Below are 12,607 nucleotides of genomic sequence, written 5' to 3'. Positions count from 1 at the left end.
TTCCCTCACATAAATCTCATTCCCCACCCCGCGTTGCTACCGCCCAGCCCTCGCCGTCGCCGTCGCCGTCGCCGTCGCCGCTGCCACTGCCACTGCCGCTCCTCTCCTTCTCCATCTCCTAAAAATTCTAGGTTTGAATTACAACCCATTTATTTATTATTTCTAGGTTTTGTTAATTAGTTATGAATTAGTTTCAATTGATTAGTGTTTCAATTATTTGAACATTGTATTTTATTGAGGATTAGGGTTTAGGTCTTGTTTTTAGTTTTGTTAATTAGTTTTATTAACTAATTAGTTTTGTTAATTAGTCAATTAGTTATGAATCAAACTTTTAGGGTATGAGTTGAATTTCTTTAGTTTAGTTAGTTTATGTTTAAACTCGTAGGATATGAATTGAAATTTTACTTTTTAGGATTTGTTCTTGTGAATTGAACTTTTAGGATATGAATTGAACTTTTAAGATATGAATTGGACCTTTTGGATATGAATTGAACTTTTAGGATATAAATTGGTGTAATTAGAAAAAAATAATTATCTTGAATTAACTAAAAAAGATATAATTAATTTATAATTGTAGAATAAATTAATTTGTTCTTGTGAATCAAACTTTTAGGGTATGGGTTGAATTTCTTTAGTTTAGTTAGTTTATGTTTAAACTCATAGGATATGAATTGAAATTTTAGTTTTTAGGATTTGTTCTTGTGAATTGAACTTTTAGGATATGAATTGAACTTTTAAGATATGAATTGGACCTTTTGGATATGAATTGAACTTTAAGGATATAAATTGGTGTAATTAGGAAAAAATAATTATCTTGAATTAACTAAAAAAGATATAATTAATTTATAATTATAGAATAAATTAATTTGTTCTTGTGAATCGAACTTTTAGGGTATGGGTTGAATTTCTTTAGTTTAGTTAGTTTATGTTTAAACTCGTAGGATATGAATTGAAATTTTAGTTTTTAGGATTTGTTCTTGTGAATTGAACTTTTAGGATATGAATTGGACCTTTTGGATATGAATTGAACTTTTAGGATATAAATTGGTGTAATTAGGAAAAAATAATTATCTTGAATTAACTAAAAAAGATATAATTAATTTATAATTATAGAATAAATTAATTTGTTCTTGTTTTATTTGTATAGATGGAACATCGTACTTGGATGTACAATAGAAATTATCCTAATCGGCGGGGATTGCGGGAGGATTTTGTAGAAGGGGTTGATGACTTTATTAGACATGCAATGTCACTTCCACCATACCAAAGTGAAGGAGTAATTAGGTGCCCTTGTGTCAGGTGCGATTGTATGAAGTTTAAAAAATCGGAGAAAGTTAAGCTTCATCTTTATAGGAAGGGGTTTATAGAGAATTACTTTGTGTGGACTAATCATGGAGAGATCGATGATAGCCATGGGATATTTTATAACATGGTTGTTGGTAAAAGTAGTAGGTCGGTGGAGAATACAAATCTTGATTCTAGAATTCAGGATATGGTTGCGGATGCTTTTGGGATGCACTTCGGGGGTGAGCCCAATGAAAATGTTGAACAAACTCCTAATGATGACGCAAAATATTTTTATGAACAGTTAGAGGAAGCTAGTTGTCCACTACGTGAAGGAAGTCCGCACTCTGAGCTGTCTGTTGCAGTTAGATTACTAAGTATCAAATCTAATTGGAATATTTTTCAAGCAGCTATGGACTCTTTCATTGACCTTATGAGTGAACTAGTTGATCCTAATATCAACTTACCTGGTGATTTCTATAAGGCAAAGAGATTGGTTTCTAAGTTAGGACTTTCGTCAATGAGAATTGATTGTTGTGAAAATGGTTTCATGTTATATTATAAAGATGATGCAACTTTAGACAGTTGTAAATTTTGCGAAAAGCCTCGTTTCAAGAGGCTTTCCAGTGGGAATATGGTCGTTGTCAAGGCGATGAATTATTAACCTCTTATACCTAGGTTAAAGAGGTTATATGCGTCGATGAGTTCTGCTCCTCATATGAGATGGCACTTTAAAAATAGAAGACCACCTGGTGTTATGTGTCATCTTTCAGATGGAGAAGCTTGGAAGCACTTTGACAGGACATATCCAGATTTTGCTAGTGAACCAAGGAACATTCGGTTAGGTCTGTGTGAGGATGGCTTCACGCCTTTTTCTATATCTGCGACACCATATTCATGTTGGCCTGTCTTTCTTACACCTTATAATCTACCACCTGAGTTGTGTATGACTAGTCCATATATATTCTTAAATTGTATTATCCCCAGTCCACATAATCCGAAAAGTTTGATTGATGTATATTTGCAACCTTTGATTGATGAGCTAAAATAATTATGGTATGATGGTGTTGAAACATATGACATATCAACCAAGCAGAATTTCAATTTACGTGCTAATTTAATGTGGACTATTAATGATTTTCCTGCGTATGGAATGTTGTCTGGGTAGATGACTGCTGGGAAGCTAGCTTATCCTTACTGCATGGAAAATAGTAAAGCGTTCACTTTGAAACATGGCCGAAAGCAATCATGGTTTGATTGTCACCGTCAATTCTTGCCTGATGATCATGAGTTTAGAAGGATGAAAAATGCATTCAAAATGAATAAAGTGGAATATGATTCTCCACCTCTAAGTACGTAGTGAATGGTTATAAGTTTCATACAGAGGATTGCTCTAAAAATAAAAATAGCAACAACAGCAGGGTGTGGGTTCAAGGTGGTGATGGCAACCAAGTTGGAGATATCGATTATTATGGTATGGTCAAAGAAATATTACAACTAGAATATACAGGTTGGCCATATAAGAAATTAATACTCTTTAGATGCAAGTGGTTTGACCCAAATCCAACAAGAGGTACAAGAGTACACAACCAATACAACATAATTGAGGTTAATCATACGAGGGAGTATGATCGCTATGATCCTTTCATAATTGCACATAACGTTAGGCAAGTGTATTATGCTCCTTATCCATTGCGGCGGAATAAGTTCGATTGGCGGGTTGTAATAAAAACTAAGCCTGTAGGTAGGGTGGAAGTCGAGAATGTGTTAGATGTTGCATATCAAAATGATATCTCCAATGTTCACCAAATAGTGGACGATCAGTTAGAAAATGATTTGGAACATCCTGAACGCATATTGGAAGAAGTTGATATAAATGAAGTAACAATTATAGAAAATGAGGACGAAGAATCAACTGATGAAGCTCAAACAAGTGAGGACGAAGAATTCTCGGACGAGGAACAATACGTCGATGAGGATTAAAAAGTTAGTTTTTTAAAGCACTCTCGTTTTATAGCTAGTTTCTTATATGTTTCAATCTAAATGTGTATTATATTATGCAGATGGCAGGCAAGGGTCAAGGTAACAATGACCCTACTAGTTCTCGGGGTCGAGAAAAGGGTAGGAAGGGAAAGAGGAGGGTAGAAAATAATACTCCCTCTTGTCCACCCTTTTCAGAGATGCCTATGTCTTATCCTCCACCACACGGCTATACTGAGCTGCCACAGCATCACGAGCTGTATACCTTCATTCAGACACCCAGTCTTCCATCACAGGGACATACAGTCCAGCTGCCTCACAGCCATCTGCATCGCAGCCATCTACATCACATCCACATGGATCACATCCCTACATATCACAGCCACATGGATCGCATCCATCCATGTCACAGCCACTCGGGTCACAGCCATCGGTATCACATCCACTTGGGTCGCATCCAGCTATGTCGCACTCACAGGGATCGCAACCATCTTCATCATCAACTCTATCTATTGCAGACCTTCGCCTGCGAGGCAGTAGCTCTGACCCGCCTACACCGTCTTCACATGCCTCTGATACACATGCTTCGGATGGTGATGACGAGGTAGTGCATTATGATCGATATGGCAGGATCATCTTAGTCCCTGAGGGTGATGGGTAAGTGTTATTCATTATTTTTGCGTCTATTGATTTGTAACATTTTTACTAAGATATTAATATATTTTTATTGTTAAATTACAGGTTCAGGACGGGTAATAAGACTACGAGGATAATCACCAATGCCATCAGAAAGTATTATGATGGCCCTTATGTGACTTGGACTGATTGCCCATTCTCACTGAAGGAGCAAATTTTCAATCAATTTAAGGTATAAATGTTCTTTTAAACAGTTTAATAATTTATATTTATGATGTTTCCATCTAATATTTAACTTTTGAAATACAGAGCAAGTGTGTATGGGAAGATCGCTATAGCGCGGAATTGGCTACAAATTTTTATCATAAAGCTCGCAAGAGATTGGCGGATGCTTTCTCGGATGCTAGAAAGAAGAACAAGAGGCCTGGCTGGTTACTTGAGAATTTGTGGAATGATTTGCAAAGGCCATTACCGCAGAGTTCTTAGAGAGGAGCGAAAAAGGAAAGAAAGCTCGCGCATCCGAGAAGGGAGGCTCCTTGCACACTGGAGGTGCGATCAGCCTAGGGACAATAAAAAGAAGATTGGTACGTAATTGTTTAAATTACTTTACTTTTCTAAGTATATCTATTCTATTTATTAACTAAATTAATTTGTTTTCAGAAAAAGAAGTATGGGCGTCCAATGAGTCATGATGAGCTATTCAAGGAGACACATATTGTGAAGAAGAAGAAAGAGGGGGATCAAGATAGGTGGGTCGAGGACCGGGCCTCGACTGCATATGTAAGCTTTCAATTTTCTTTAAGTATTATAATTTACTTTTATAAAAATTTTGAAATACTGATTTAATTTAAAATAATATAGGGTCGCTACCAAAGTAACGTGGAGGAATTCATCCGTAGTCATCCAGCTGGTGAATCGGGTGAGCCAACCCAACCTTCGGACGAGGATGCTGAAAGAATATGGTTGGAGTCTGTTGGCGGTCCAAAATGGGGGAAGGTATACGGGCTTCCTACTAAAAACTTCCATCGCTATAAGTGTGGAATGCGAGAAATAGGGACTTTTTCGCAAGGCGAACAACTTAATAGGGAGAGCCTCTCCGCTATGCGGGAGACAGTGACAAAGCTCACATCAGAGCTAGAAGCGGCAAAGGAAAGAGAAAGGCTTAGAGATTCTCAATTCCTTGGCATGCAAGCTCAGATCAGAACTCTCCTATCTAGTGGAGCTTTTCCGTTGCCCCAATCTCGTGAGTCATCTCCAGAGGGTCGACCTCCACGTGATCGTTCATCCCGTCCTGCTCGTGATCGTTCCTCCCGTCCTCCCCGTGATCGTGCTTCCCGTCCTCCACAAGACCGTTCTCTATATCGTCTTGTAAATGAAAGTTTATCAGACGGTTATGATGATATTGTAGAAAACACCCCTTGACTTTTATATACTTTGAACTAGACAAATAGAACCAGTTTTGAACTAGTTATAATTAGTTTTAACTTGGTTTTGAATTTTTATGTTCAATTAAACTTTAATTTGTTAGTTTTAAAGTATTTATTGAATGTTTTGGTTGTTGTTGTTGTGTTGTTGTTGTTATTGTTGTTGTTGTTGTTGTTGTTGTGTTGTTGTTGTTGTTATTGTTGTTGTTGTTGTGTTGTTGTTATTAGGTGTATTTGTATGCTGGCAGGTGGTATAGGTGCCAAAACAGGCATTTTATGCCAAAATTAAACCCAGAAAAAATGGACCAAAGTTGGTCGGTTTTTAATAAAAAAATAAATTATTCTAAAATACCGACCAAAGTTGATCGTTTAATGAACATTGAATTCTCAGAATTCAATATTACCGACCAACTTTGGTCGATATTTTACCTGCACTGTTGAGATTACCGACCATAGTTGGTCGGTAATATTTAATTTTAATTATTTTAAATATATATATTTTTTTAATTACCGACCAAAGTTGGTTGATTTTTTTTAATTTTAATAATTAATAAAAAAAATATAATTTAGTTAAACCAACCAACTTTGGTCGGTAAAATTAAATTAATAAAATATGTTTCCGACCAAAGTTGGTCGGTAAGTAATTAAACTTGTCAGATGGTCGGTAAGCCATTCCGACCATCAAAACACCGTCCACACCGTAATGGTCGCGTTTTGGTCGGTAATTATCCATAATCGACCAACGTTAGTCGATTTTTTTGATCGGTTTTTAGCGAATTTCTAGTAATGAATTCACATACTTGTTACAAACTCACTCTGCTATAGCTAGTTTTTTGTAGTAGCATATAATTTTCTCCGTAGTTTGTTTCCATTATAATATAACAACTGTAGTTAATTTTGTGTTTACTGTACTTTCTCGGTTTCTTGTAGTATTTGGTTGTCAATACAATTATTCATTTATTCTATATCAAAACAAATACAATGTGTAGTAAATGTGGATAGAAACGTTGGAAATGACATGATATGTAACGGGATAGAAAATGAAATTTATTAAGTAATATTAGAGGTTAATTAGTGTTGGATATGATTTCATCTGTGGACAATAAATTCTTAATTTCGGCAAACTTCTTTATATTTAATTAGAAGTAGAGGTGGGAACAAGAAGCTAGTGCATCATTTGAAGAGTTTTTGGTACCATTCCGTTTGAAAGAACTTTAACAAGTGATGTGTTGTTCATTTTCTTGCTCAACAAATAAATATTGAAATTAACTGAATTATAACAACCGCATATATAGTTTGTTATCAATTTCACACTTTTCATTTCCAACAAACATTTTTTACACTTAGAAGTAGAGGAGTTTGAATAAGATCAAGAGCATATTTTTGCCCTAGATTTTATCTTCAAAAGCACAAATTTTAGAGATCATTATTTTTCTCACTAGGGTTCCCATAATATATTATAATAATATTACCTTACCTTAATAGCAAGCTTGGGATTATCCTTTGTTGGTAGAAAGAAGGAATTGAAGTGTTTATTTTCCTTCAAATCCCCAAAGTAAGTGCAGCCTTAGCATCAAATCTCCATGCAAATCCTCCAAAATCCATCTTCCACACGTCACAAGGCATTGTCCTTGTCTGTTTCACCTTATTCATTGTATAAACAACTCTCACAGTGCATGCAAAAGCTGATAATCGTACAGTTTTTTTCTCCTTCAAAACTAACCTCACCACCATCTCCGGCGGCGCTCCTCCGTCTTCTAACGGATCTATCATTCTCCGATACGCTAGATTCACCCACTGTACCCTATCTAAGCCGTCCGATATCATACCTGGACACGTGTCAGCTTCCAGATTCTTCATCTTCTCCGTATCCGTACTTCCTAAGGCTGATAAATCTACCAAAGTGTTTGTTATACCATCAACCATCACCCATGACTCCACTACCTTCGCAGATCGCATCTCCGCCGTCCGATCTAACAGATTCGGTGCACCGATTGATAAAATATCGATATTCTCAGATTTATCAAAATTCATCCAAAAATTGATGGTTTTTGGGAAAGATCTGTTATCTGGTGAGCGTTTAACTCCTCCACTACTTTCTGGCAGTAGTTGTAGTGTTACAACTGTTCCATGATCATCCAAAACTAAGGATCCATCTTTTGTTTCTTTGTCTTCTTTTTTATTCTTGTAGTTGCTATTTTTCTTAACTCTAACGTACTTTCTCTTTGTTCTTCTTTTGCTAACCACTTCAATCTCGTGAGTCTCGATCGTAGAGCCAGAGCCTGAAGAATTAGCGACGGGTTTCGGCGCAATCGGCCGGAATCTTAGCATCATCTTGTTGATTATTGTCATATCTTTTGGTGCGCCTGAGTATTCTGGGCCGGCCCAATTGTTTTCGATGTCCATGAAATGAATATCTAGCTCTATTTACATGCGAAGAGCGGACTTTAGACTAAAAAAAAATAGGCTTTAGCCGGATGCCGAGATGATTATCATAGTTACAGGCAATAGTCGTAGGGCTAGGAAATTACACCACGTGTCTAGGGCAAACCCTTAAGCCGAGAAGAGCTGTGATTGGTGGGATGAGATCAGGTGGGTCCCAATAGTAAAGCAGCATATCCAGCGAAAATGGAAATAGTTTTGCTGTGATTGGTGTGCCAAGTGAAAACCAATGGGAAGAAGTCACGTATAGAGCACTGAGGAAAAGAAGGAGACACGTATGTACCTGGGTAGAAGCAAAGTGGGAATGCTTTTTCTAGGAGGTTCCGTTAACTGGACGCGTGTCCGTTGTTTGAATTGTTTGAGTATCCAATATTCCCACTGCCCTAGCTTGATCGTGTGAATCACCTCCCCCCCCCCCCCCCAGTTGACTGACACAGATATTTCTTCCCCCCTTTTTTTTATTTTTTCGTTTTCGCTTTCTTTTTAGCACCTTTGAATTTCATAATATGATAGTTTTATTAGGCGTGAGATTATATATAACCGATTTAAATTCAAATAAAAAAGAAAACTGTGATTAAAAATGAAGGCTTCTTCTATCTCTTTTCATGTGGCTATGGTTGAGTAGACAAAGTATTTTTTGATCCCGCAAAGGAAAAAAAAGACCTTTGGTATTTAAATAGCATCTTTATAACTTGTATCTTAAAAATGCTATGATATGACACAAGGATGGCAACAATAACAATATATCTAGTGTGTTCTTATGGGAGGTCTAAGGAGGGTAAAGAGTCTGCTTTCGATAGACCTTCGGCTCTAGAAAAACATTTTCAAAAGAGGTTTGAAACCTATAAAGGGTAAAATGTATTTACAGCAAAAATAATAAAGATAATCAAAGAAAAATAAATAATAGCAATAATAAATATGAAGAATAAAATATTAATAGAATAATAGCAATAATAAAATACTGATATAAAGCACATAAAGTGCTCTAAATTAGAATCATACTCTACCAGAGAAAAATCGTTTGACTATAATTAATCTTTGACCTTCATGCTATCCTATATAGTATCATGTCCTCGTGAGCTGGAGATGTTTTATGTCTTCTCTAATCACTTCTCTCCTATTTTTACACTGTCTACCTCTCTACCTCTTCTTAGGCCTATCGCTACCAACCTCTCGCACCTCCTCACTTGGGCATCCGTGTTCCTCTTCTTCACATGTCCGAATCTTCTCAGCCTCACTTTCTACATCTTATCTACCACGTATGCAACTCTCACCCTGTCTCATATTTCGTTCCTAATCTTATCTCTCCTACTATGCCTACAAAGCATTCTCATTTTCGCTACTTTCATCTTCTGAATTTATGAGTTCTTGACTAGCCAATAATATGCCGCATAAAATATAGTTGGTCTCACAATCACTTTATAGAACTTATCTTTTAACTCTTGGTGGCATATTCTTATCACATAGGATACCCAATTTCATTTTATTCAACCTGCTCTAATACGATGTGTGTCATTATCGTCGATCTTCGTACTTCCTAGGATTATTGACCTAAAGGAAATGAGAGGTTTAAAATAACTTTTGTTATTTATTAATGAAAAGAATTATTGGATACGTGTGTTTGTGAAATATGTAATATGTTTGATATATAATTGAGAAACAGAAAATTAATTTGTACACCACCGTCCAAAAATATTGTGCTTTCAGGCTTTAGCACATGACACAAAGATTTGACCAGGTCGAATTGGATGGGCAAGAATAAGGTGGCCAAAGCCCAAATAATCCCAAAAAGCAAGTGAGGAGGACGCTCTCAGCTGTTGGGGGTGGTGAAGGAGCTGCAAATATTTGGTTGTGGTTAAGAGGGTATGACAATCGGCCGCGTGGATGGTTAAGATGAAATTTTGGGATCCAATTTTAATAATAGTGGTGAGGTCATGGTACAACGACAATTAATTATATTGGAGCAAAGACCTAAAAAATACAGACTAGCTCCCAATAGAATCTGATGCCACCACCTGCCTTTGAATAGCTCAATGGGTATTCAGATTTATCTTACGATGATAATGAGGTTCTTCTTAGATATAAAAATATTCTTGCCTTTTTTTTTTCTTTCTAAAAACTAGTACTACTACTATTTAATAACTTATCTCTAGACTCTAGGAAATACCTCTCTTTTTTTCTCTCACTCTTGGTTTTCCACTGAGTAGGGATTTGATTAGCTGCTGAGTTTGAAATCATTGTTTTAAAATTCAAATACATAAACTTGAAATTCAGTCATAGATTTGATTCGTTCATAAAGTTCGAAAACAAAGGAATATTGGTACTACTATTTTAACTTCCATGTGTAACTCTGGTATGAGATTGAAAAAAGACCCAAATTAAAATCATACGCCTCCCACCGTACTAGCCAGCAATAGCAACAACATATTATTATAATCACACAAATGAGGGTTGGGGAGGGTATAATATACACAGCCTTACTCCTATCCCTGACAGGGGAGAGAAACTGTTTTCGGTAGACCATCGGCTAAAGAAGTTAAAAGAAACCCTGATAGCAAGTAATAGCAAGACAAATAATTAAATTACTAAATCGAAAATAGCAACAGAAAATATGAAAGAGGTACCGATAACAAATAATAGCAAGATAATATATTTAAAAAACTAAATCCAAATCAGCAAACGAGAATATGAACGAAGTACTACCAGCAAAGTACTGACTAAACAATGAAAAAAGTGTCTTACCGAAGCTGGAGAATAAGAGAATAGGCTTTTTCTATATGGAAATTTAATTCGTACAAAGTATCATGATGATGAAAGCTGTAAAACCATTGGAAGTGAAAAAGAAAGCTCAAAAGCCGGGTAGAGTACTCGAGCAAAAGAATCTATAACCCTAATATTCTACGTACATAGATAATTAAATGGATGTATGAGTACTTGTTTATTTGTTTCTCATATGCATGTTCTGAATTAGTATATTTAGCTAAAAGGTATCAAATAAATAACATAAGAACATGTTTTAAAAGAATGTATATTGCTTAGGCCTCACCCCCGATTTCATCAAATGTAATTCTAGCTGTCTTAGAGAAGGTTTACTTTAATTTTTTCTTATGTTTCTGCTGAGCACCATTAAATATACGCATCAGACAATTATATGTTCCTTCTTTTTTAAAAAAAATTCCCACAATTATATTCTTGTTTTGCTTCCATATAGCTTTATGATATCTCGTGATCTGTCGTTGAAAACGTAGGAGTAGAAGTAGTGACAGTAAACCATGTGGTTGGGAAGGAAAAGTATATATGTGGCTATTTTCTACAACAACTAATTGGCTTGGGTTTGTTTCAGATATTATAATAATTGTCCAGTAAAACTTTTTCTTGGTTTTCTTTGGATTAATTATAGCATACAAATATTTACATTAAAAAAGTATTCAGTTTTACTACTACTAGTCTACTAGCTACTACAGCTGTACCCTTGGACAATATTAATGGATTGTATTTAAGGCAACAAGATTGACTAAAGATCAGCGGCGGAGTCAGAATTTTCGGTAAAAGGTTTCATATATAAAATTAAATATATTAGAAAATCAAGAGGAGTTAATACATAATATAAATATATATATAATTTATTTTTTTATCTAGTTAAACAGTGTATTTTTTTTGCAAAGGGGTGTCATCTTATAGGGTGGCTCCGCCACTGCTAAAGACTGTTCCGATAAGTTTCAGCATCTAAAATTAAGGAATGTTTCTTTTTTAATTTGAACAAAATATAATTGTTCTTGATAATTTGTAGTTGCATTTTACGTCGATTGAAATTATAATTAATTTTAAAAAGAAAAAGTATTATTTCCTTTATTCGTTGTTTGACCTTCAGATTTATTTCTTCTTTAACTAGCTTTTGGAACAACATTTAACATTTCAGAAACATGATTTTAATATAATTTTTATCTCATAACTCAAACATACCATAAGGTAACATTTATGTAATTTTTCAAAATTGTATGATTTGTGTTATTTGAAAGTGTAACCTTTGGATCAAAATTTAACATCTATGAGTCCTTAAATTTAATCTCTTACTGCATATATATGAGCTTTATGAGTTTCATTCAGGCAAGTATATATGTTGCGTCCAGCACTCTTTGGGTATATAGATATAATAACATGATGCTTCCTTTGAGGTATCCACATTACACATGGCACAATTGTAGTCTCTAGAGAAATGAGCAATTGCTTAACAGTTTTACTTCATCCTTTCTATTTTATATATATTACGTTTTCTTCACTTTAATTTGAAACATTGTACATAGTATTTAATATCGTTCTGCTTCTACTATTCTACACAATCACAAACTTTAAAAGATTCTCGTTAAATTTTTTTAATCATAAATTCTGATATGATATTTTTTTGAAAAGCGAGACAATAAAATCCAGAGGAATTGCTGGTAAAAGCCTATAGGCTATCTCTTCATATGCAACAACAGGTGTCATCCCTTTCTCAGTTCCTTAATTCTGTGGTCCTCAGAGTGAAGCCATCAATTTAATTTCTCGACGCTCCTTGCGCCATTACCAAAAACTGGAATAGTTTTCAACTATGTGATATAGCACCTTGTTATTTATATATACTTTTACCTAGCTCTGGAATTTTGGTTACATGACTCCTTTTACCTAACTTTGGAAGTTTGGTTACATGACTCCTTGAAATCACATGTTTTGTGGAAGTAATTTCGTGTATTAAGCTCAAAATATCGATTATGTAAGGCCTAGACATTTCACAGGTCGAATCATTCAGTATTGGAGCTCAGACAAATATAAGTTTCCAAGTAAGTTGGTGCAAAGAACTAGTG

The 12,607-nt window shown here is 35.2% G+C and overlaps 1 protein-coding gene across 1 annotated transcript; it reads right to left on the bottom strand.

Moving 5' to 3' along the window:
• Positions 1-6,866: 6,866 nt before the first annotated feature.
• Positions 6,867-7,676, bottom strand: LOC107770126 (uncharacterized). Its single transcript, XM_016589399.2, has one exon. It carries the CDS (start codon positions 7,674-7,676, stop codon positions 6,867-6,869), a length of 810 nt encoding a protein of 269 aa, XP_016444885.2.
• Between the last annotated feature and the right edge of the window lie 4,931 nt (positions 7,677-12,607).

Source organism: Nicotiana tabacum, chromosome 17 (genome assembly GCF_000715075.1).
Source record: "Nicotiana tabacum cultivar K326 chromosome 17, ASM71507v2, whole genome shotgun sequence".
Classification (NCBI taxonomy): Eukaryota; Viridiplantae; Streptophyta; class Magnoliopsida; order Solanales; family Solanaceae; genus Nicotiana; species Nicotiana tabacum.
Note: the sequence above shows the minus strand (reverse complement) of the source record. Positions and strands in the feature narration are given on the sequence as shown.